The sequence below is a fragment of the Stegodyphus dumicola genome, chromosome X2, assembly GCF_044657685.1.
Source record: "Stegodyphus dumicola isolate Sdum_Otavi_A_Nest chromosome X2, ASM4465768v1".
Classification (NCBI taxonomy): domain Eukaryota; kingdom Metazoa; phylum Arthropoda; class Arachnida; order Araneae; family Eresidae; genus Stegodyphus; species Stegodyphus dumicola.
Genome location: NC_140781.1, coordinates 30,101,877 through 30,129,665, shown reverse-complemented (window position 1 = coordinate 30,129,665; position 27,789 = coordinate 30,101,877). Strand labels below are relative to the sequence as shown.

Sequence of the window (27,789 nt, the reverse complement as noted above, 5' to 3'; positions counted from 1 at the left end):
CGGCATTTTGTTTTCAGTATGTATGCTGTGATGGATTGAAGATTATAAACTTTTCCTAAATGTGTAAGGTTTCAAATTACATCAAAATTTCATTTCATGCGAAGATTATATATGAATAGTATTCTGCAATGTATAGTTTGTAATAATATTGTTGCAACTACCTTGTAATAAATTCATTTGTAAGGTATATATGTTTGTAGTATAGGTTTAATACAAAAGTGATGCATATTGTTACTTATTTTTCTTATTTTGTATAATTTTTAAATGCCGTTCGGCAACATGTAATGTGGCATTAGGGAAAGAATTTTACCTCTGGTACCAGTAATGCTCTGGTGCATAGTAAAATTTCTCTGATTAAAGGCTTAGCAGTCAGTGTAATAGACATAATAATCTTTTAGTACGTCTTTTAAATGATATATAAAATACTTATTCCATTGATGAAAAGTCTGCAGTTTTCCCACCTTTTAAATTGTTTTACTGTAGCAGTTGCTATAACTTGCAATAGCTAGTGAACATTGTTGATAACGTGTTAATCAGCTCAGTTTTAAATTTTCTCATACTAATGAGTTGAAATTTTCTTTGTGTTAGCTATACTCCCCGGGATCCATCAATGAATTCAGAAACTTACCATTATAAGAAAGGAGTCAATCAGCAGTTTAACCAAGTTTCTCATGTCTTTGATCCTAGTAAATACTCAGAAGAAATGGTACGATTTTCTCATTAATTCTGCCTTTATTTACAACAGTTCTAAAGTTTTAGCAACTTTATTAAAATTTATTGCTAGAATAATTTTAATCAGAATGCTGAGGATATACAATTTCAGTGAGTTATTTTTTTTTTTCCCCCTCCAGTTAAATTATAAATTTGAAGATGAAGTTATACCTGTGATAATACAATGTGTTGCTGAAGAAGGAGATGGTAAGATAATTATTTTCTTAATTTGAGGAATTAAAATATATAGAGAGAGGGAAAAGGTATAATGAGTATTTTATTTTTAAATTATTAATGTATCAGTATGTTTTTTACAAATTAAAAATCATAAAAACTGTTTATCTTGGTAATTTCATTTAAGGTGCTTTCCAACAATTTTAGAAAGTATATCAATTACCGTAATTTCGCGCGTATAGTCCGCGGACTATCTGTGTTTAAAATGCGAATTTTTGAAGCTGCGGACTATCCACCAGTGCGGATAATACGCTGGTTGTTCACGGTTAAAATCGTTGAAATTTAAAAAACACGCTGTCGTGAACTGCCGATGATCAAATATAAAAAAAGCACGAGATTCCAAGAAAACATTCGTATGTATCGTATCGATAGTAAACCATAGAACATAGTGCAGAACGAATGAGTAGTAGCAAGTAGAGCTCCTAAATTCCAGGCTGGCGCATCAAGCGATGCCGGGATATGAGCCAAAGAAAGTCTTGCATGAACACTCACTTAGCGCAACCAGAGTCTTGTATCCCAGTATCCTTCGCACTGCTTTAGCGCAACTGCCGGGAGGGGGAAAAGTAATTGATGCGACAGCTCGATTTTTAGGAGCCATAGTAGCAAGTACCTGGAGTACAAAAAAAAAAAAAAAAAAAAAGCGTGATTCGTTTACTCGGTGGTTTGGCAACACCCAGTGAGTGGGGTCGAAGGTCACATTTCATTACCACTTATGACGAGTATAGCACATTGCACAGTATTTTGTATTTCATCTTCGATAACGTTGATGAAACATCGCCAGGAAAAAGATGGAAATAGAGTAGCGGGCCGTTATTGGTTTAATCCTAGTATTCGGTGCACACGGGATTTGGCTACTTTTGGCGACTTTATGATGAGCAGTAAAAACGGAACATATACGATGAGTAGTTAACGGGTCATTTAAAATAATATATAGTTTAACATAGTATATACTACATATATAGTATATATACTATGTATATACACACATAGTATATATATAGACGTTCTTTGGATCATTTTTGGTGTTGGCGATAATTTTCAAAGTCGCGCCAAGGCTGCACCGTATACTAGGAATTTACCCCGTTATTTTGAAGTGGACGAGAAAGCGGTGAGAAGTTGGCGCAAAGGATGTGTTTAAAAAGCATGGGGATATTGCCGTATTAAAAAAACGTAATTTCGGACGTATAGTCCGCGGACTGTCTGACGATTTTTGAATTTTTTTTATATAAAATCTTGCGTGCGGACTATACGTGTGAAATTACTGTACTTATATTTTGTGTTAATACTTTGTATCTCAACATCATTTATAACGCACGTAAACAAAGAAAGGTTTTGAGGTATGATGTGATTAAAGTAAAATAGGTTTCAAGTTCCCTCTTCCCCAGTATTAATATAATTATTTTTAGATCCCATATGTACAGGGTGCTTTGTTAATGTTCCAGTAAACTCAGAAGAGTGACAGTAGGCATCAAGAAAAACAAAAATTACCTTAGAACATGACTTCACATGTGATTGAAAATTGTGAAAATACAGCAGCGTCTAACATTGAGGAGAAAGATGGCACTGCATTGATCATTGTTTTGGTTTGTGGGTTGGCTCATCATTCTCATGTAAGCAACATCACAAAACATATGCACTAGGGTAGGAATATGGGTTGCAGGCAATGGAAGATAGCACCATTGTGGTGGTAGTCGAATGGAACAAGTCCTTGTCTGTTTATCAATTAGTTATATCATGGATGACTACAAATGTGAAACATGCTAATGTGCGTTTGATATAAGGCTGAAGAGGTACAGTGGATACTTAGCACATTAGATGAGCAGTATCTGAAGAGGCATTTTCCACACTGTAAAATTCATGCAAAATACAATTCATGCAAAATTCTACCTCAATTTAAATTATTTTATATACCACCCTGAAAGGGTTAAACTCTCTCAAGTAAAATAATAATTAACTTATTCAATAATTAAAACCTACAATAATAATTAAAACTTAACCACAAAATTTTGAAATACATTTTTAAATTTTTTATAAATTTATTTTTATAATTGTGTTGATGGAATTTTATCTGTTACAAAGAACTGTCCATCTGTGTTTAAGATTTGCGGTTTTATTCTAAATTTTGTTAAACTGCTGGTAGCTTTTCTTTATCAGCACCTTTCTGTTTAAACGTTTTTCTTAGAATTTAGTGTTTCTATAGCACTTTTTTATTGATATTGGCATATAATTATCTTTTTTATTGCTTACGTAGTTAGTTTCTGCAATTCTTTTTACACTTTCATAATCAGGTTTTATACATATTGCTTCATTATTTTTGTGAATTGCTGCATATTATAAAAATGATCTTTATAACTTCCCTCGCTGATATTTCAAACATAAGCTACAGCTTGCAATTCCTCTAAGGCTGCTTCTACATTAAAACCACATTTTCGAAAATAGTTTTTAACAGATTTTAAGATATTAGACTTTTGCATTGACTATGATATACATAGCTGTAGCAAAAATATTCTCTTGCTGATCTTCTTCAAAAGGCAGTGCAAAATTGTTCTAGAAAAGTAGTTTCAGTGTCTCACAGTGTTCAGTTTTGTGCTTCCTTGAGAAATTTTCATTTTTTATTAGATTTTCATTAATTATAATTCCTTGGAGGATTCTTCTGTAATCAGGGTAAAAGCCAAACTTGGCAACCATTTTAATTTAGTGCGATTTCTCGTTCGCTGTGGTTACCAGCTGCATCTTTTTATTTGGCAAACACAGAACTTTATTTCATTCTGTTTAAAGTTTCATCATTTCTTTTTTTTAAACAATATACTTACCTTGAATACATGAAAATTTCTAATACAAGTAAAGAAATAGTTGGTAAGTATTATTTTTCTAGTTTAATGTTTGTATTGTATTCGGTGTGCATCTTCGTTTGGCAATACAAACTTTCAAGTTGCCAAATGAAAACAACTTGGCATAAACTTGCTCCATTCATGGAATATTTCCCATTCCTTCTTAAAGGAGATTTCACAATGCTGTTTGGAAAACTCTCGCTTTATTTTTCTCTGGCTGCAGTTACAGAAAATAACCTAAGACATCAAAGTCCTTTAACAGTTTATCCTTTTCTGTCTGCCTTATATTGTGTCACATTTTCAACATGTTGCAAGTTAAGCATACAGTAATGTAAAAAATGCTGCTTTCAGTGATTCATTCAAATTTCAGAACTTACATTTATAGCTAGCAGCTAGTCTTTGTATACCCTTTGTCTTAGTTGATCTGCCACTTCATGATTGCAAGCATAACCAATCTTTTGTTTTGAGATGAGTTTAATAAACACAGGGGGAATGTTTTCTATTGATTAGTGTATATACATTTTGATTCCTGGAAATTTGAACGTGAAAACCGGTTGAGTTTATTTACTAGTGAGTTTGATAAGGGCGGGCACCATATGAGTAAAACTGATAATTTTATAATTAACTCTGGCTAAAAATCAATGCAAAAAGGGGGAAAATCACATTTAAAAAGAATGAAAGGGAGAATATAAGCAGAATTCTAACATTTTGATTACAAAATATACAGTTCTTTTAAAACCAACAAGACATCCTTTCATATCCTTCTCTGCAGTTTCAGAAAAGCTTATCATAACTTATTGGTTTAAAGATTAAATTTAATATTCAACACCAGTTTTTTTTTTTTTTTTTTTTTTTAGAAAATAATTAATAAATTGTGTGGATTACTTGTTATTTTGGCTTTTATGGCAAAAATCACCGCTGCACAAATCCAAAATAACAAGTGAAACAATTGCACAAACTCGTTATCCATGTACACATCGACCTATTTTCACTTTAAAAAAATCATCAAAGAATTGCACAAACTAGGCATTGCGCACTCCCTTGACTTTGTCCATGTACACACCAATCTATATTCACTTAAAAAGTCAAAGGAGCAGCCAACAAAAAATATAATCTCAATAAACTACATTTTAAATCAAACAATGAACTAATATACAAAAGGAAATTCATCTTAGCACTACATGAAGTAAATATCCACTTTCCTTATTTATGAATTTTCATGTCTTCAGTCAAACAAAATTCCTTAACAGCATCCAAAAACTTCATAACTGGCATAAATCATAAAATTATCTAAACTATATTCTGACATCACTGCATAAATTCACAAAAATAAGAATCAAAAATATCCTTCTTAGTGCTGGTATCATATGAAGTTCAACCATACGCATTTCCTTCCTACAAACAGGATGCTTATAATGGCTACTAAGTAAACCTTCATTTACTCATCAGTCAGTTAATGCTTTTTTCCCTTTTGTTCCAAATCGTACAGAAACTACAAATTAATCTTACCACATTTTGCCATGTAAACCGCAAAATAACAACGTACTTCTTATCCAAAATCCAACACACTCAAGCCTTTCCAAATCTTTTCCCATCATTCAAATTCACCGCAATTATGCAACCAATTACGTTGTAATAGAGTTTCCATAGCATTCAACCATAAATTACCATAAATGGTTACCATAAATGAAACATCAACTTAGCAATAATCCAAGGGGCACCCTTGAATCTACTCTAGCCAAAAATCAAGTCATTAACCATTTTAAGTTGCTCTGCAAGTAAAAAGTAAATGTTCTTTTTATAATTTTTAGTTCCATTGGCAATATATCTGAAATTAAGTGGTGCTTTATAGAATTTGGGAAGAGCATAGAGGTTAGAAAATTTATTGTTTTCAGTAGGAAATGAAATTTTAAGATCGCAGTGAAAAGCTTTAAGCTTGTTTATTATGAAGATTTCTTTCCTTTTTTTTTTTTTTTTTTTTTTTGTAAGTAATGGATTGATTGAATTCTGCTTCTGTTATTTGGGTGTAATTTGTTTTTTCAAATAATGCTGAAGTTATTACTTGCCTTATCTATTTTAGTGATAGTAAATTTTTTTTAAAAAACTCGTATTTTGTGCTTCAATTTGTTTCTATTTAAATTACCTGAAAATTTTAACTTTTTAATCTGATTTTTATTTTGTTAAAAACTTCTGTTTCAATTCGTAGAATGTACTACTTGTTAAATAAATTTGTATGCTGTTTTGATAATAAATTCAGTGAGGTTACTTTCAGTGTTATGAAGGCAGTGAAAGTTTTTAATGCTGTAGACTGTCATAAAACTTAGTTCCTAATTTTATGTTCTCTTAATTGTTGATCTTAGACAATCTCTCAATTACCTGTGATGATAAGCTTATGATGTTTGTTGATATACGGAAGATACTATCATTGTATAGTAACAAGCTGCTATAGTATCATGATGGTGGTGGTTAGTAATACAGTGGTTAAAGTTTTTTAATATTTGAAAGATAGTATGATGCATGCTGTAATTGCTGGGAAGTGCTTTTGGTTACTTTTTAAGATTTTGTGAAATTTAATTTGGTCATATTTAGGGTAAAAGTAATTTAAAGTAATATTTATGTCTGTTTATTTTTCAATTTGGAAGTTTATATTAAAAAAAAAATGTAGAATCAGGTCCTTAATAATATGTAGCTTTGTATATTGAAATTGAAAATAGTTTTTAATGAACATTAAGAATTTACAATTACAAGTTTGCATCCAGTTAACTAGATTTTTTCATGAAATTTGCCATATTGAGAAATTTTTCAACATAAGTTTGAAGTCTTTTACAGATTAAAATTTTTTCTTTGTTTTTGTAACTTCCTCATTTTCCTTTTTTTTTTTTTAGCCCAAAGTGACAGTTTGCCCAGAAGGGCTATGAATTTCGTTTTGGCATTTTGCGTTAATTATAAACAGCGAATCATTTTTTAAATTGTTGCCACCAAATATTAGAGCCCTGTATTATATTTAAAGAAATTAAATAATGAAGAATCTGCATAAATGTATGTATGCTTCTTGCATTGTGATAAAACAACGGTAGCTAGAGCCATCAAAATTTGAATAATGTACATCTCCACCCAAATATGGGCATCTGAAAGCTCAAATTTGGAATCTCGAATTTGTTTTATTATCTGCTTCATATTTTGTAAAAATTTATCAGTTTTTGATTAAGAACCCAAATGATTTCAAAGCGAGCAATGGCAACTCTGTATTGGGAGGGGGGGGGATTTTTTATCTTCAGCACTCGAGACTGTGTATCAGAAATTCTAAAAGATATGCTCTTTTGAATATTTTGTGATATTGGTGTTGAATTTGATTTTATGATTTAAATGTGAAGATTGTGATATTTGGTAAATAAAGGTAGAACACAAAATGTTTAAAAAAATGCCCATTTGCACGTAATATAGAATCTGAAAGCTTTCAGGGTCCCCCCCCCAAAAAAAATAAGTTGAATTGGCACTAGGTTAAGGAATGTTGTAGTTTTTTTTTCTGATGCTGAATATATGTGTTGCCCATATGAGTAAAGCATTTTCATTTTAAGTGTGAGCAGTGATTCTTAAAATAATCTGTTCTGAGGTTTGGTAACAGTATCAAGGTTTTGAATATAAATATTGAAGTCATATAACTGAAAGTGTTCCAACTGTGCAGTGCTAATATTTTTATTTTTAGAGAAGTCTTGCTTGTCATTCATGTTATTAAAGTTGGAGTATTTTTTAATTTGGGACCAATGATTATTAATTCTAACATTAAGATTATTTTTCATTTGTTCAACATATTTGATTTTATATGTTTTGCAAGCAGTTAGGTAAATACAATTGTATGTTCTTCAAAGATATTGGTTTTTAGTGGGAGTCATTAGGAGGCATGGTGTTAAATTTACATGATAGTCATTTCATGTAAAAACATTTTTGAAATTCAATTGGATTGATGAAAGCAATATTCTGAAGTAAAAACGAAGCTGGCCTACTTTACAGTTAAGTTTTTTTAGAAAAATTCAAGAACAAAATTCCTTTGATAATTTTGAAACGTCCTATTTAATGTTAAGTAGCATTAACAAGTGCTGACATTATTAATAAAATTTATGAAGAAATACAAGGAGAAAAACTTCAAGAAATTTCAAAATTTATTTTTATAGGACTTTTAAAAAATCCTGTACTATTGGAGCTAATATTAAAAGTTTTATTTAATGGAGATTTTATAAATGAAAAATTGTCTCCTAAGAAATGTGAAATATAATTTAGCCATTAAATAGGTACTATTATGGAAATCCGAAATTGGTATTTCTAATTAATTAAACTGGAATTTGTGATTAAAATGCTAAATCAATAAAAAGTAAATTTAAACAATAAAACAAGAGAATCGCTGTTGATTCCATAGAATGATCCCGACTTTTCAAGGGTAATTGAAATCTATACAATCATTAATAATTCATGAGAATCACATTTCATCTATTCACATTTCTGAACCAATTTAAAATTTTCTAATCAATTTTATGAAATCAGAATTTAAATCTTAAATAATTTCAGAAATGTGAAAAAATTCCCTGATGCGAAGATAGACAATAAATTACAATTAGTGTAAAAAATAAATATAAACATTGGGTTTTTACAAATTAATAGGCTAAAATTAATTATAAATTAGACTTTCCAAAGGTCATTTTAAAATGGCATGTTCATAGAGACATACTGGAAGCCGCTGTGGATTGCCATGATTAGAGCTTGTGAGAGTCCATTTTACAGTTATGTTTACTGGCTTCTTCTGTATTGGTGTGAAAATTGAGACGGGATAGAGGTTGCCATTCGAATGAATTTTCTTACAGTGTGGCAGGTTTCAGCAGAATAAAATGACAGAATGTCATTGTAAAAATTGTTTGGTAAAAAAAAAAAAAAAAAAATGCAGAGCCAAACTGATAGTTTTATAATTAACTCTGGCTGAAAATCAGTGCAAAAGGAAAAATAAGTTTTACATCTAAAAAGTATGGAGGCCAGAATATATGCAGAATTTTTCTTTTATAGTTTAATTACAAACTATACAAATCTTTAAAACAAACAAGATGTCCTTTCCTACCCTCCTTTATGGTTTCAGATAAGCATATCAACTTATTAGTTTAAGAATTTTATATTCAGCACCAGCCTTTTTTATGAAAATAATTACTAAATAGCATGTGTAAGTTATTTTAAGTACTTATGTAAGTAAAACAGTATCGTCTTTTAACCCGTCAACTTCTGCACAGATATTTTTTTAATTCTATTAATTTGATTGAGTGTTGGGTTTCCTTTGACCTTCCTAGATATATTGGATTTCCAATTAATAAGTTTAATTGTATTAAAATTAAAAATTCTTTTAGCAGAAAGTTTTAATTTTTTATAGTTAATGATATGCAGATCAAAATATATTATAAATATTTCTTGTTGAATGAATTTTTAAGCAAAAAGCATAGGTTGGAACTTTTTCTATGGAATCATAATTATTAAAAGTAATTATATATCAATGCTCCTGTAAGTATTTGATAAAAATTTTAAACTGACTTGGTCAAATATATTTTCATCTGCATGTCATTATCTATAAAAAAAATTAAAGTTTCTACTAAAAGAACTTTTAATTTTAATACAATTAAACTTGTTAATTAGCCATCCAATATATCTAGGAAAGTCAAAGAGAAAACAGTACTTAATCAAATTAATAGAATTTAAAAAAAGAATCTGTGCAGAAGTTGACAACTTAAAAGATGATATTGTTTTGCTTCATAAGTACTTAGAGAAAAAAACTCGTGCTTAGTATCAGATTTTTAAACGAGCTAATTGATAAGCTGATCTGAAAGCGTAAAGGACTAAAAGTCTCTAGAAAACAAGTATAAGTCAGAAAGTAGTGCCAATACATTTGTACCCATAGGAATGCCATTTATTTGTTTAAAAATGGTGTTAATGAATGTAAATGCTTCAACAAAAAATGAAGACATAGTGAAACATGACAAAATAGTGAAGACATAGTGAAACAACAAAAAATGAAGACATAGTGACAGTCATAGTGAAAACAACAAAATTGTTTTCACTATGACTGTCTGTCATTTTATTTTTCTGAAACGGGCCACACTGTAAGAAAATTTATGCCAATGGCAACCCCCATCCTGTGTCAATTTTCATGCCAGTACAGAAGCAGCCAGTAACATAACTGTAAAATAGACTGTCACAAACTCTAATCATAGCAACCCTAAGTGGCTTCAAGCATGTCTCTGTGAACATGCCATTTTGCCTTCGTTTAGCAAATTGCTAGTGTCCTGGATCCAAAGTATTATACATACAGGGTGTTTTATAGATCATGGGACAAACTTGGAGGGGTGGCAGAGCATACTAAAACGTGCATCTTTTTATAGGAATGTAGGGTCTAAAGTGACGGGTTAAGACAAGAACGCAAAAAAATGACCCAAGAGGAAAATGTGTTTATGTACAAAATCAATGCAAAGTGCTTCTTTGTAGTAATACAATATTCACAATAAATGTTCGAAATTGCGACCACCAGCAGTAATACATGCTTAGCAACATCGCAGAAGGGATTGACAAGCATTTTGAAAAACGACAAGAATTTGGCACACGCTTGCAGCTGCAATGGATAGTCATGCAACGAGGTCCTCCAGTGAGTCAACGGGAGTCTCGTAAATGATGCTCTTCAGATGGCCCCATAAAAAATTCCAAGCTGGATAAATCTGGTGAACAGGTCCACCACGGCCAATCCATCGGCCTGGAAATGTCCTATCCAAGTAATTGTGGACCTGCGCATGGTTATGGGCTGGTGCACCATCATGCTGGAACCACATGCGATCACGAACGACAGCCTGAACATCCTGCAGCAATTCTGGTAGCACCTCTTGCAGAAAAATATGACAACATAAGCCATTTGTACGTGCAGGTAAGAGGTATGGACCTATGAGGTAGTCGTTAACAATACCCGCCCACACATTCACGGAGAAGCGGGTTTGGAATGCATGTGGACGTGTGGATTATGAGTTGCCCACACATGCATGTTGTGGCTATTGAAGATGCTGTTCTGTGAGAAAGTTGCCTCATCCGTGAATAGCACATCCAATGAGAAATCTGCCTGCGCTGCACACTGCTGCAAGAACCAGTGACAGAAATGAACTCAAAGAGAGTAGTCTGTCTCTTGCAAGGCTTTGACTCTCTGCAAATGGTATGGGTGCAAACCATTTTCATGTAATAGTGTCCAAACGGTGGAATGACTCAGCTGCAGACGACGTACAATAGCTCTTGTACTTGTCTGAGGTGATTCAAGCACAATATTCAAGATAGATTCTTCAATGCGTGGTTGTCGTGCACTTCTTCCACTCCTAGTGTTAGAGGTGGCTTCAAATGACCCGTTTTCGCACAGAGACTGATGCATCCTCTCGAACATTGTGTGCTTCAGCATACGCCCATTTGGAAACCATTCCTGGTACAACTGTAGTGCTGCTCTGCCATTCCCATTAGCAGCACCATACATGAGATGCATGTCAGATTTTTCCCTGTGCGTGAACTCGCCTATCATGCTCGACATCAGAGTTGCGAATGATCCTCTGATGCATCGGATCGTGGTATGTCCAGTTCTCTACAGCTGCATTGCCAGCCAATCACAGCTGTAGTTCCTATTACTGTTAGTGTTCCCTTTTTTGAACATTTATTGTGAATACTGTACTGCTGCAAAGAAGCACTTTGCATTGATTTTGTATGTAAACACATTTTCCTCTCGTGTCTTTTTTTGCATTTTTGCCTTAACCCGTCACTTTAGACCCTACATTCCTATACAAAAAATGCATGTTTTAGTACGCTCCACCACCCCTCCAAGTTTGTCCCATGATCTATTAAACACCCTGTATATATATATGTGTACATACACTCAGTAGCTCAATATGTATATATTCATATTGCTGATGTAATTTGCCCTTTGTTTTTTTTTTTTTTCAAACATTGTGCCAGGCATAACTAATAGAGCCATGTTCTGCGAGTACTCATATTGTATGCATAAAAATGAATGAGGTTGCTGAAGTAATGAATTTTAGCATTTAAGTATTTAAAATGTAACCACAATAGTATTTCTTACTAGTTAAAAATACTACAGAAATGTGTTTTAAGATCCTCTTTTCCCTACTCTGGAGTATGTCTGATTTAATCAGAATTCTTTATTCTATTTAACCCTAACTGGCTAGGGTTTTTGCTAAGAAAGCAGAGATTTCTCGAAAATAACATAAGGAAGAATTATTTTCTTGATTTTAATGTCAAAATGTCTCTGGTACTTTTTACGTGGGTTTATGTACTTTATGCCTTGATTTCTTGGACAGATGCACGTATATATACATTCTTACAGACATCACAAAAAATGCTTTAGCCATATATATATATATACACACACACACACTGCTGGCCACCCAAATTGCAACACCAAGAAAGACAAGAGATATCACAACAAAATTTATTTAGTAGATAACATGTTGACCAAGTATCAAATGATTAAATTTATAGAATTCTGTGAAGTGTGGTTCCTTCCAAAATCAGTAGAAAGAGTAGGCGCCATTGTTGGAGATCACCGCTGCCACACGCCTCGTCATTGAGTCAAAGAGACTTTGATTGTGCTTTCGGGGTACAGCAGACCAAGCAGCTTCCACACATTGCCAAAGTTGATCTGGTGTGGCAGCTTGGGATGTAATCTGGGTCAATTGTTCAGCAACCATGGACCACATGTTGTCTATCAGTGAAAGATCGGAGAGCGAGCCGACCAGGGAAGCAATTCAATCTGGCGATTGACGAAGACCCTTGGACAATTCGTGCCACGTGTGGTCGTGCATTATCCTTTTCAAATATGGCTGTGGGCAAGCCCTGAAGGTAAGGAAGGACAACTGGTACCAACACCTCACAGATGTAGCGCTGGCTATTTAAAGTACCGGAAATGCATACTAGAAGAGTGCGAGAGTGATATCCAATACCGCCCCATACCATAACACCTGGTGCAGGACCAGTGTGGTGGTGCATAACGCAGTTGTTTAGCATCCTCTCTCCAAGATGTCTCCAGACTCGAATCCGACCATCGTGCTGTTGCAGACAGAAGCGTGACTCATCAGTAAAGGCAATTTCATTCCATTCTGCCATCCACATCCTTCTTTCATCCCCCATTGGCAGCGGAGACGTCTGTGGTTCTGCATCAAGGGTAGACAAAGCGACGAACGTCTTGCGGGCAGACCACTCTGCTGTAAACGGCGTCGAATGGTATGCGCAGACACTGGATGATGCGTTACAGACTGAATGTGCTGTTCTTTGGTTTGTGATGTGACTGAGCGATCCGTCACTGCCATGCGCACAATGTTCCTGTCATCACGTGAAGTGGTGCACTGAGGTGGATGTGATCGAACACGTCGGTCCGTCGTACCCTCCTGCATCCAACGGTCACATGCGCATTACAGGTGTTTGGTTTCGTCCAACACGACTACTGATTTCCCTGAAAGATAATCCACACTCTCGGCAAGCCACTATCCTTCCTCTGTCGATTTCGGATACTTGATCAAACGATGCTCGCTGTTTACTACGAGGCATAATTGATCTTCTTCTTTTTTTTTTTTTTTTTTTTTTTTAAAAAAACACTAGAAAAACACAATTGCTGAACTTGAAATCATCGAAAGCTCCAAGCCTTAAATAGCGCTTTGAAGTGGCGCTACACGTGCGTGATGTGCGTCTGTGCTGAAATTCTAATCATTTGCATATCTCACCTCCGCTAATGCATGTTGTAAAGTTCATGTTATTTGCATGCTTCCTTCTTCAGGGTGTTGCATTTACGGTGGCCAGCAGTGTGTATATATATATTGATATATATTTCATAATAATTTATAATAAGAAAACCTTCTGTATACCATCTCCAAGGAACACAAATTCAATTTAAAACCATGAATGAAAAAAAAATTTTTGAATTTAAATTAGTATTTTAAATAGTAATTTCAACTTGTTTAAAAATCTGCTAAGAAAAATTTTTAATCGCAAAAATTCCGAAACCAAAAGTAGATTGCTTTGATCGCAGATTAATCGTTTGTGTGCTACGCGGCACAAAAGCACTGCGTTCGTATTTCTCGAAAACTGCTATGCAGCGCAAAGAGGCTGCGAGTTTCAGTGTGTCTTTGTTGCTCCGTGGGTGTGAACGTAGTCAGTCTGACCTCACGTGTACTTTGTAACACGAGTGCATTCTAAAATAACTAACTGCGTCGCAGTTTTCAAGACAAATGAACGTAGCACTTTTGCGCCGCGTAGCAGTCAAACAGTTAATCGACATATCAAGGGGATAAACCAGTCTACCATCAATGAACAAAAACTAAATTAAGGAAGTGTTTCATCTTACTTCCAAGTAAGCATCAAATTATTTGCTAGATTCAAACTTCCATCACTTAATACTTAAATTTCCAGCCATTTGGTTTTAAAATTTTGAAGGCAAATTTGTTAATTTTAGCTTACTAGTTTGATCTTTAAATTTCTAATTAACTACTTGTTTTAAACTTTCATTTTAAGATTGTATAATTTTTTATCTTCTTTTAATTTTGAATTAACGTTTAATGCCCTAATATGTTTACTTCTGTTTTTGAATTAGAAAATGAGAGTGTAGGGAATATTTCTTCTAAAGTAAGGATATCGTTCATATTAATTGTGTTCTTAATGAGAAACTTTAAAATTATTTACTATACTGTTTTACAAGATTCTTTTAGCTTAAATGGACAAATGTCTTTATTTGGATTGAGCATTAGTTGTGACTTATGGTTTGAACCACTTTCTTAATTTAGTTGTTGTAAATTGATGGTAGATTGGTTTATCCCCTTGATAAGTCGATTATTCTGCAATAAATGACAATAACTACTTTTTCAATATTTACTTTTGGTTTTGGAATTTTTACGATTAAAATTTTTTTTAGCAGATTTTTAAATGAGAAGTTGAAATTACTATTTAAAATACTAATTTAATTCTAAAAACATTTTTTCATTCATGGTTTAAAATTGAATTTGTGTTCCTTGGAGATGGTATATGGAAGGTTTTTCTTATTGTAAATTATTATGAATTATTGGTTTATTACTTTGCAGCTTTAGTGCAAGTCATTATATAGCATAGCTTTTATAGTCATAGCATAGCTTTTTAAGTTACTTTTAATTAATTTATTTATATATATATATTATGCACTTAGTTCTAACTTTTATAAAATACTTTATTAATTTTTTTTTAACTTACAGTATCTGTTTTAATAACAATACTTCATTTTAAATATTCAAATTTGAGTGAATTAAATTAGCAATACCATTTAGATTCCCAGTTTTTAAGAATTTTTTGTTCAAAAATTGAGTTAAAATTTCACTGTAGCTGATACTGCAAAGAACTTCAGTATAAAGACTATGTAGACTAGTTTCATAAACATATTATTACTGGCAGTTTAACACCAGCTTTTAAGAAATTTAATGAAAAAAGGCACAAAATTTAGACCAGCACTGAAAATTGGCAAAAATCACAGTTTCAGAAGTTTTGAAAAAAAATCTCGCCGAGTTCATAGTTAAGACCAGTAACAAATTAAATATTCCAAATTCTGCTTTTATGGCTTGAAAAGCTGAAGTACTAGAAGAAATGAAGTAAAGAATTTGAAGGATTGAATTTAACAGCAATTTGCCGTGCAAGATTTGAAACAAAAATCCATAATCACCAAAATTGACAAAGCCAGTAATAATTTCAGCATTATTTGAAATTTTTTTTATGTCTCACTAATTGAAACTAAACTGAATAATGCCATTACTTGCAAACTTACCAATACAGAAGAAAATGTCATAGCAAAGAAGCTTAAAGCAATTCATAAGAAACTACAAACTATACAACCATCTAACTAAAATAAATCAGCAAATCTTTATGCTCTTCCTAAATTCCATACATCACCGCTCAAATTTAGATTTATAGCAAATGTTACAAATAATTAAAAGAATATAAATTACATCTTTGCAATTAAACTTTAAAAAATCTATTTTAATTCATCAACTAATTAACAAGCAGCACAGCTATTGTTGGATTATTTATAATAACAATCCATTTCTCAATAAATTTTAAAAAGTTTAGAAATCAAGAACATTAACTGCTTTGACTTTGAAAACCTTTATACTTCTCTTCCATTGGACGAAATTTGTACTAGTTTAATGCAACTACCACAACTTTCTCCTGACATGCTAAAGGCATTGTACATTATTTAATAACTACATTAAATTCAATAATAAAATCTTTCAGCAGGTGAAAGGAATTGCAATGGGAGCAAACAGTTCTACACAAATATGTAAACCTATTTATTTTTGCTAATGAATATAAATTCCAACTAGGTTTGAGTAAAAATGAATGCATGTTATTTGCAAATACATTTAGATACATTGATGATATTATAACTTTCAATAATGATTCTGCCATTGAACAATTTAAAATTGATCCAAATAGTTTAACACTTAATAGAACTAATACGAATCAAGATCATATTGAATACCTAGACCTGCTCATAATTAAACACAACAAAATTAAATTATATGATAAAAGGAGGGATTTCCAGGTTGAAACTATCAAACTTATTAATTGGAACTCTAATATTTCTAGAAAAGTAATAGGTAACACTTTTTATAGCCAAATAATTAGATTAAATGTTTATGTACTTAAATAGATTTAAAGGAAGAAATAATAAAATTAATTAATGTTCAAGTAAATAACCAGGTCCCAACCATGGACCTTATAAGAAATAGACCAACCCAAATGGGTTTTCTTCCTTGTCCTGACGCATTTCCGGTTGTCGCCTTGACCACATCCGGAGGAGTAGGGACGACTTGCAGAAACTTAACAATAGTTGGCTATTGCAGCGCATATAATTTTCAAGAAAAAGCTGGTGATAGTGATTCATTTTACAAATTAGAATTTTTAGATATTATTTTTTTTTAAACTGAGATTCATTTTTAAAAATTTAGCATGTTTATCAAGCATAATTAATGTTCTAAATAATTATAAAGCTGTTGCATGCTTTCAGGTCTGGATATTTTTTTAGCTTTTCCTATGCTGTAAGGAAATTTGTATCTACTTCTCTTTAAAAAAATTATTTTAAATCTGAACTAATAGAGAAATTCAAACAAACAATTTTCTGTTATAATTTTTATGCTTTTTATTGGTGTAAAGAAGGAAAAAATACTAAAATCCAAAAAAATGGATTTTTGAAAGTTTTTGTATAAAATTCTTAATTGTACTGCTTTTTTAAAATTATAGGTGAATATTATAGCATAATATTCTACAAAGGAGTTTTATTTCAATAATATTTCATAATACATCATAGTGATAAACACTTTAATAATTTTTATGCATTTTTTCTAATGTTAAAAATTCTATTTAACTGTAATAATTAATTGTGCTAGTATTTTATAGTGATTATTTTTTAATTTATTTCTAGTTCTGCATAAGTTTCTTATTTATTGTGAATTTATTTGATTAGCCCAAAGGGGCGGCAGCTCAGAAAAGCTATTAGTTTTGAAACATCATTTTGCTTTGTTTCATTATAAATGTCCATTTTACTTTGCAAACTGTTGCCACCGAATATTATCCCCCTGTATTATATTTAAAGAAATTAAACAATGAAGAATTTGCATGAATGCATGTACGTTTCTCGCATTGTGAAAAAAGTCTGAATTTAGAGCCATCAAATTTTGAGTAACGTAATCCTTCACCTGAACATGGGCATGTGGATGGCCTAATTTCGAATTTGTTTTAATCCATTTCATATTTTGTAACTTTAACGAAGTTTTGATTAACAAACTCAATGAGTTCAAAGCAAGCAATGGCAACCCTGTACAAAAAATAATATTTTTATCTCCAGTGCGGAAATTCTAAAGATATGCCATTTTCAAATATTTTGAGATATTGCTCTTGAATTGAATTTTATGTGGTTCGCTTGCAAAGAACATGATATTTAATAAAAAGGTAACACACAAAGTGTTACAAAAAACGCTCCTTTGGGAGTAATATAAAGTCAAATCTGAGTGAGTGCTTCCAGAGTTTATCTGTTTTTTCCTCATTACACTCAGAAAAGTTTATGATTCGAATTTTATGTACTACTAAAATAAATAATCATCTTGTAATGTTAATAAGTAATTATCATGTAATCAAATAAATGATCGTCTTGTGATGTTATAATAATTTTAAAAACTACTGCCTGAAAATACTCATAAAATCAAAGAAAACTCTCAGAGCTTGTTTAATTTCACTATATTTGTTTCAAAGCATGATGTGCTATCAATATTATTTAATTTTACTTTACTTGTACACAGGAATAAGTTCATAAGTTTTGCATTTAGAATTTTTAATGTTTTGCCAAAGTAAAGATGTTTGTACCAGAAGTGTGAAAAAAATTAGCAGAATGCAGTAAAAAAAAGGCTTTAATGAGATATATTAAATCTTATTTGCAAAAACTGTGACTTTCATAATCTCATCACTTATACAACGTATCACATTTAATAATTAAAAACAGTTATGTTATACAAATGCCATAGGTTTCCGTGTTAAAATAAGCCAGATCGTCCCTACTCTTTTTTGCGGACATGTGGGTGACGCAAGTTTCGCCCACTGGGTTAGTCTATCTCTTATAAGGTCCATGGTCCCAACACAATTTATCAATTTCTATATTAAAAAGGTCATTAGTATTATCTATATTAAAAAGGTCATCATGTCAGACATTAACTTTTCTATTTAGTTTTTTGACTCTTTATGGTATAACATTACCTTAAACCTTAACTGGAGGGTAATGGAGGATTTTGATGAGTTAGTGGCTTAATTCTTATAAATATTAATTAATTATTAGTTAATGTGTTTGTAAATATGTATGTTTTAATCAATACTGGATTCTTTCCTTTTACTAATGAAGGGCTAATTCTTTTCAAAAGTCTCAATTATAGCCCGATTTGAGTGAAGATTTCTATCTTATTCTAATTTTCCTTACCTTTGGCCAGTATTTACTTAAAGTTTTGATAGAACTATTGTAGAACTTCAGTTTTAATAAATTCAGTTTAATTTAAAAAATTTCTTACAATAAAATCATAATCCATTTCTTTCAATTTTTGAATTTAAAAAAAATTCAAACATTAAAATTTTTCAAATTCTTCAAATTTTAAATTAATTTAAGTGAATTGAATTAAAATATTTATTCAAACTTTTAATTCATTAAAATTTTCGAACTTCAAAAAACATTTTTTGAACTTATATTTTTACAATCCTTAACAGTTAACAACATTTTTTCACACGGAACAAGCATTTTACATTTTACATTACTTTAGAGTTTACAGCATAAGTTTTTACAATAGGTCACATAGGTAGCAGCTTAACACTCTACTTTGCATAGTATTAGTGCCCTTTATTTACACAGCAGTAATAAACTACTCAACCTCATTTTGTTTAGCAAATGCTGCTCCACTCTTCGGCGTACAAAATATGTAATTACAAGGTAAGTTAAATTAAAACTTAACTATTTACTTTCCTTTTTAGTATTATTTTTATAGACTGTATTTAGTTTATTTAGGTTTACAAGCATAATTCATGTCAGGGAAGTTCCAGTAGGCAAGGGTTTCTAAATTACTTTGGGTTTGAACTTTTAATTACATTAACAATGTACTTTTAATTAATAATTTTGTTTCCTAGTTAATTTGCTTATTAAATTTCTCGAAATTCTTTAATAGATAAAATTTCTTACTTAAGCAATTCACTACATTTGGTTTTTACTTTTGGTTTTGAATAATATTTTACTCATGCCTATATGGATGACGAAACAGGAATTGAGTAATTGAAGAGTTAGGTTTGTATGCAACTTCCCCTTGAAGAGATCTGTCTCTTGCCTGCTCAACAATTATTCACTTTATGCAAATTAATTTAGTCTTAAAAATTCTTTAAATTTTTAGGAGTAATTTTTTGAATTATGAAATATTTGTTCATGGTACTTGCACTTAATTTACATATGCTCTCTGAACTTAAATGATATTGCAAATTAGTTCACAGCAATAATTAATCTTTTATTTGTATACAATTAAATTTTCATAATTCAAATTTAAATTAACTTTATATCAATGAGAGAATATTTGTTAAATATATATATGTATTATTGTATATTTGTTAAATATATATATATATTTGAATATAAGGCTGCATATATATATATTAGCCTTATATTGCCGGTCAGAGGGTTAATTTCCAGTGATTTTTCTTTGTTGATCTTTAACAAGGATAATATTGTTATGTATTTGCTCTTTTAAAGTAACAATGTAATTGAAATATTTGTTATTGATAAATTTAAATACATGTGACAATATGTTTAAATTTGAACTGCTAATCATATTTTCTATAAAACTGTGCTTGCTTTCCCTGAATTTTTAAATATGAAATCATGATGTAAAACTTATATTTACTTTTGTGATAATGTTTTACAAATGAACTTTCCCTTTCTCATTCTCCAAGTGTCAGAGCCCTGTTTGCTGATATTAATAGGATAAGATTAAAACCTAATGAGAAATTAAAGTGCTTATTACTCACAACTCCCTCCCCAAAAGTTGCCAGTCTTTAGCAGCTAATTTTTTATCAAGAGGTGAAAGACAACAGCTATATTCAAAAACGGCACCACACTAAAAATTACATGAAACAGCAAGCAATTAACAAAATTAAAAATCCAAGAACTATCCATAACAAAACACTTTTTTGGTGCTGTGTTCCCTATGTGCACAGCTTAAAAATAAAATCAGGATTGCCGAAACTGCATCCTGAGCCTGTTCTGGGCATGCTTTCTGTTTCTTCAGGTTCACAGGAATCTGTTTTCGCTTAAATAAAATCAGAGAATTATGCAAATTTAGCCTTGCACACACTGTTGTTTTTTCCATTAGACATGTGACCACTAGCTGCCAAGTGTTAGAGTTGCTGAACACTAGTATTTCTATCAGTGTTCTATTCCTGGCAAATGGGCTTGGCTGCATGGATTTTTTTATGGTTTTCCCCATGTGTAATATAGAAATGAGCTACTTCCCCTTAGAAAGGAATTTTCTGTTAGATGCTTCCATCCACAAATGCATCCCTTCCTTTAGGCAGCAAGTCCTAGCTTGCTTTGCCTTATAAAATAAACCAACCCATGTACACAGTCATCTGTTTTTGCTTTAAAAAAATCAAAGAATTTCACAAATTTGCCATCGGTGCGAAAATTTTGATCCATAAAATTTGGTCATTTATGAAGTTACAACCTCATAAAATGTGAACTTTTTAATTCTCTACTCTTATGCAAACTGCCATATTTCTGAAGGAATGCAATGTTTTTTTTCATCGCTCAACAAATTTCATGGTCTCATTTTGATGCCTTCCAGGGAGGGAAAAAAACCAGATGCAACAAAAACAAGCATTAATGGCTCTTGTGCTTGTGTTGCATGCATCTGCATGCCTGGGTTATTGCATAAATTCATTTTGCTAAGGTCGTAGGTTGCTTATTTAGTCATGTAGCATGTTACAACATGAATACTTTTTCAGGACAGTGCAGATTATCAGAAAGTACCAAAATTATTGTTGCTAAAAAGCCTTCTGTTGCAAAGAAAATTGATTTCTCAATATTTGGAAAAGTAGTAGTTTACAGGTATGTAAGATCACATTAAGTTTATGTTCCATATGTATGCTGCCAAAACACATAGGAAATGTGAGGAACTTAAGCTGTCAAGAATGAACATGTTTAAATATTAAGGAAAAAGATGAGTGAACAAAAGAATTGTTTAAATATTATTTACATTGAAAATGGATAAACCGTATTTTAAAATGTTAAATACTCTTTAATTAATATACAATAATATTAAAACAATGGTCTGTAACTGAAAATGTAACATATTATCTTGAAATGTAATTTAACTTTCTGTAATTTTAATTTTTTTTTCCCCTCTTAACATTTTTAATTTTTGTTTAGAACCGCGGCAGTCTCATGTGGTTATAGCTGTAGTTGAAAAAAATGTTGATGGAACATATACTCTTAAACCTTTGAAACAGAAGTTGTTTGTTGATGGTCTTTGTTATCTTCTGCAAGAAATATATGGCATTGAAAATAAGAATGTTTATCAATCAAAGGTAAATTACTTGCATTGTATTTACTGAAAAACCTGGTACTTATGTTGTACACATATTGTTAACAGACAAACATGTATTATTTGTATAAAATTAATTTTTTATCTTTTTTAATGCATTTTTGAGATTTCCTGTGTTTAAATAATGTTTTGTATGATTTGTTATGCAAATTGCAATGCATTGCCTGTTCCTTTCCCAACTTTTATTATAAAGAGCATATCTATATATATATATATGCATACTGATACCAAAATTCATGTCTCTCTGCAAAAAAACATTTGTAATACTTTGTACTTTTAACTAAATAGATTTTATAATTTAACATAGCATCTTGAAAATTCATTTTTATCCTGTATTTTGTGATTGTTTTATATGTGGTCTCTCTTAATAGTTATATGGAATATTGCTGTCTTAAAAAGTGAGGGCCAAAATGAAAAAAGTAAGGCTTACTTAAATACCCCCTTAACAAAAATTTTATTGTTACACGAGAAAATTTTCGTTTGCATCTAAAGAAGGTTTAACTTTGTAATCCAGCCTTTATATCGAAATTTCAGAAAATATTTTTAAGGCATAAGCCAAACATCTAAGTAACTAAATGCAAAACTTAGACCCTGCAATATAGATAATTTACCTTTTAAAAAGCATGTACAATTGACAGCAAATTTGTATGTTTCTCCAGGATGCAACTGATGAAGATGTTGAGGACAGTGGCTCGGAATGTGTGATATGCATGAGTGATGCGAGAGATACTCTGATTTTGCCTTGCCGTCATCTTTGCTTATGTGTCAGTTGTGCAGATTCATTGCGTTATCAAGCGAATAATTGTCCCATTTGTCGTGCTCCTTTTCGTGCATTATTGCAAATAAGAGCTGTAAGGAAATCTAATGCTGCCATACCACAAGTTGGCCACAATGCTGAAAACCAAGTAAACCTCTCAATTTTTCATATGATTTACAATTCAAATTCATTTACATTTTTTATTTTCTCTGATGCTGTATGTTTATTTCATGTATGTTTATATAAATATATGCATTTTGATTAGCCTTCTCAAGACATACCTCCTGGATATGAACCTGTGTCACTCATTGAAGCTCTGAACGGACCTGTTCAGCCATCTGCACCTCTTGTCCCATCATTTGGTAGCTTCTTAATTTTAGTATTCTAGTGATAGATTTAAATTATTGAAACAAAGTATAAATATGCAATTTTAATGTACTTAAATTCATAATTTAATGCAGAAGTTAAAAAATAAGAGTTTGATTCAAATTGTAATTGTTCTTTCGTTACATGTTTTGTTCATCAATAATTACATTATGTGTATGTACTGTTTAGTTCCTCAGCCTATTCCTCCTTTTGCAAACAGCCCAGATCTCCGTCAGAAGCATCGTCATTTAGAGAGGTAATTAGAAATTGCAAAATTCAGTCATTAAGGATATTGATATTTTACGGCATAAGTTGTCAGATCATAAGTAGAATTTTATGTATAAATATAATTATTGCATTAAATCGGAATTAATGTTTCAAACTTGCAGACATCATTCAAGTACTGCTTCTCTAAGACTTGGTGAGAATGCTAGTTCTGATAAAGATGATTTATCTTCTGATAAGCTTCAAGGAAGTTTAGAAGGTACTTCAGTTCCTGAAGTTGTCGTAGCATCAATGATTTCTCCAGATAAAACTGTTCTAAAAACGGAATCTCTTTCTTTGACAAGAAGTGAAGGCAGAAGACATAGAAAAGGGTTTCGAACATCATCTGCTCCAGAAAAAATGCGATTGCTAGCTAACTCCATGCAGATTGTGAATGAAGTTGGTGGTGCAAAACGTAAAATGGTAAGTATTATTAATATAATTATTGTTAGTCATAAAGAGTATATATTTTAGTATAAAAAGTTTAACATAATACTTACTGACTACAAAACTTATGTCTCACTTTGCAAAGCTGCTATATAGCTTTCTTCTTTCAACTAATTAATAAATGTTACAGTATAACATAACATCTTAAAAATGATTTTTATGATTTATTTTGTAAATTATTGTATATTTATGTGTTTTCTCTCTTAAGGTGTTCAGTATTAAATGTGGTTGTGATAACCATTCACAGTATTAGTTCATACAATTTAAATTACGGAGTGATAAATTATTTACCTCATAGTTGTACAGAAATTGGTCTTTTGAAAAATAAGGACCAAAAATTGTTATTGATGTGTCTGTAATTTTAGAAATCTCAAAATTTTACTTCTTCTATAATATCTTAATCTCTTCTTGATTAACAGTTTGGTAATTAAGCTTTGAATGTGGAGTCTGCCTCTCCCATACTTTAGGTTCTGTAATGTGCATGATCTCTGATACCAAGAATATGTATTCTTTAAAACCCAAGTCCAAATCCCAAAACCTGAGAGGTTGTTGCAACATTTACTGAATTTTTGATTGTTTAAATAATCTTAATACTCTGGTACTCTGATTGTTCAATAATTCTTGTGCATCTTTTACCCAAAGGCCTTTAAGTATGAAAAAGCTCTGGTTGTATCAGCTTTCAAAATTTGATAACAGAGTATGGGATAAAAATGGGTATTTGCAAGTTTTATTGATGAAACAAATTTATCAAAATTTGATAGCAGAGTATGGGATAAAAATAGGTATTTTTAAGTTTAATTGATGAAACAAAATTGAATTTGAAGTTAATAAATGAAAGCAATTGTTTTATAAAAGTTATGTGAATTTATAACAATATATTTTAACTTCATGTAAAGACTTAGCTTTCTAAAGATTTTTTTTTTAGTTGAAATTTTGTGTGCCATTTAAATATAATCTTTTGTCATTTTTTGCATTCATCTTTTAACATACATGATTCTAAAAATTCTTCCATTCTAAATTTTATTTGAAGAAGCATTATTTTTGTAACTATAGAAATTAATAAGTTCATAAATAAGAAGTAATGCAAAAGAAACAAATAATGCATAGCCCAAAATGCTGCCTATGTAATCCATTCGTTTAGCTTTCCTTTTTATCATTTTGTATTCCTCATATCTGTATTTCTAATATTATATTTAATATTTTTTTTAGGAAAAGGATGCTGAATTAGCAGAAACAAGGTCCCTTTTGGAAAGTAATATTGCTATGGAAGAAAGTTCAGCCACTACTTCATCATCACCAAAAACAAGCAGGCCTTGCAGTAGAAGCAGTCCCATTTCACTCTCTACACCCCATTCTTTGCATCTTTGTGAAAAATCTAGTAAAGGTAAAAATTTCTGTAATACTCTAAGTTTATTGTACATTGTACTAAATTTAATTAGCAAATTGCCCCATCAGAACATATACAGCTGCAGTGAATCCTCAACTGTAATTATTGATATATGAAAGAGTTGTGAACCCCATATTCCAAATTTTTTTTTAAAATGTCCACAACTCGAAATTCAGGTTTCTGATTGTTATCCGATGCTTTATTTTAAAGCCTAACTCATTTACTGAATATAAAAAAAGTTCCCAGCATTAGTTATTAATAAGTTACTGGCTTCCTGAGCTGAAGGTGATAATGTTCCGGTTGCTGAGATAATTTCTGCTAAAATTAATAACTGACACAAAATAATATCATCATATTTTGCTTGCCATTCCATTCTTTACCTGAAGATAGTAAGAAATTTCTTCCAGTAGTTCTTGGTATAGGTTTCTGTATGCACCATTCAATAAAATGAATGAAGGCTACTCATTTCAGAAAAAGGGCAATACCATTACGTAATTCCTTGTAATTATGTAATTCCTATTCACCCAAAGGCCTTTAAGTGTGAAAAACATTTGGAATCACCTCTGTCTGTCATTTTCTGTTTATTGTTTCTGACTTTCAACTTGCAATAGAGTGAATACACTTAATTTGCAAAAAGCTGATATTTAAGATACTTTTTCTGTTTCGTTCCAGAAGATTAACAGCATATACAGGAAGAAAACTATTAACCCTCTCACTGCGTACTTTTTTTTTATTAAAATAGGTTCAAAAATTGTGTATTTATTTTATTATATATTTCAAATCTACATGTATTAGCCTTAGTTAGAGTTAAAATATTATTAGAGTTAAAATATACACAAATTTTTGTGAAAGAGTTTTTTTCAATATAGAATTAGATCATAGAAAAAGGTTGTCAGAATACTGAAAGTGAAGAATAAGGATATAAAAGGAAAATTTAGAAAATTAATATTGGTTAAATTATGATTTATTTTATAAAATACAAAGGTAAAACATATATACTATATATTATATATATCAATTTTTTTCAATAAATCAAATCATGTATATCAATTTTGCACCACTGTCGAATGTTTTCAATAGAAACTGAATTTTCAGATTCATCACTATCTGCTAAGGAATCCGAAAAATTCTCATCGGTTTCGCTATAACTATCTTCATTATACTTAAAATCAGAGTCAGAATTACTATCAGTGTCGGAAATATCATCAGGAATATAGGTTATTTCACTCACGAAACGCTTCCTGCCTACCTGAAAAGCACACGCAGAATGCTACATTACGTATTCTTGTCTATTTGGCAGAAATGTGGACAACTAATGCCATCTGTTAGCCCACATCTAAATAAACAATGAAACATCACAGAAAAGCCGAAAGGAAACCTTGAACGGGGGAAAGAGCAGATTGCAAGTTAAATAGACTGCAAAAATTCATCCCCGCGGAAAATCACGGGTTGCGCAAGTTTTGCTACTTCTACATTGCCTATGGAAATCGCAGGATGCGCAGCGAGGGTTTTAAGAAGTATTGTGAAAAATAAGTTTTATGAAAAATGATGCAAAATTCTTGCACCGGGGGGGGGGGGGGGAGGGTAAAGTATTCTACTAGCAATCATTAATTTGCCTGCAGTATAATGTCTACAAGCACTTTTACAAACTTATAGCATAAGCATCCCCTACATAACGCAAACACATGTAAAAACTTTTCTAAATGCAATTTTAATTGTTGAGTGATAAATTAGTTGCATTATAATTGTAAAGAAAATTGCTTTTTTAAAAACATTGAGGGCCAAAAATCATTGTTGCTGTATGTTGTAGAAATATCAAAATTTTAGTTCTCTTTTTATAATTTTATTTGCATCTTCAGAATTAGTAGTTTAGTATTTAGCCTCAGAATGTGGAGTTTCCCCTTCTCCCTCTTGGATTACTGTCCCATAACATGAACTCCCAGATCCTAAGAATCTGTGTATTCTGTAATATCCGAGTTGAAGTTAATATGTATTTAATAGATGAAAACATTTGCTGATATTTAATAAATATTGTGCAAATTTTTTTCAGTAAATAAGTTTTTCACTTTTCAAATAATTTATTTTTAATAAATAATCAAATTTCAAATAATTTTAAATTTTCAAATAATTATTTTTTTTATATAATTGAAATTTTTTCTGCTTACAACTTCATTTTATAGAGTTCTTTTTACACTTCATTTTACAAAAAGAAATATCTTATTCTGCACCATTCTGACTACCTACAGCTCTTTCTCATGTCTGCATTTAACTTGAAGACAGTGAAATCCTTGCTTGACTTATGGTAGGAAACAGGAAAATTTTATGTGTAAAATGCATTAGAACCGCCATGATGTTTCAACAAATAAGAAATATTTCTTCATTTTATTAAATTACAAAAGAAAGGAGAAGAAAAAAACTGATTTTTTAGCTTGCAATTTATACTTGAGCAAATTTAACTTAATTAAGTCATTTGGTATTAATTTGTTCAAACTAATTATAAGTAGTCCCCCTGAATTTCATACTTGTCATATATTACTTGATATTGCATTCAGAATGCATATCAATTAAAAGTTTGGCAATAAAATTAAAGCAACA

General features: G+C 31.1%; 1 protein-coding gene across 3 annotated transcripts in view; it reads left to right on the top strand.

Moving 5' to 3' along the window:
- Positions 1-27,789, top strand: part of Mrgn1 (Mahogunin ring finger 1) — a 72,109-nt gene that overhangs the window by 26,795 nt on the left and 17,525 nt on the right. For all 3 annotated transcript variants that reach the window (XM_085809343.1, XM_085809342.1, XM_085809341.1), the window contains exons 5-12: positions 589-706; positions 852-918; positions 21,799-21,956; positions 22,633-22,878; positions 22,996-23,092; positions 23,286-23,352; positions 23,486-23,783; positions 25,017-25,191. In XM_085809343.1, the coding sequence (XP_085665469.1) occupies positions 589-706; positions 852-918; positions 21,799-21,956; positions 22,633-22,878; positions 22,996-23,092; positions 23,286-23,352; positions 23,486-23,783; positions 25,017-25,191 (1,226 nt within the window). The remainder of the gene's footprint in view (positions 1-588; positions 707-851; positions 919-21,798; positions 21,957-22,632; positions 22,879-22,995; positions 23,093-23,285; positions 23,353-23,485; positions 23,784-25,016; positions 25,192-27,789) is intronic.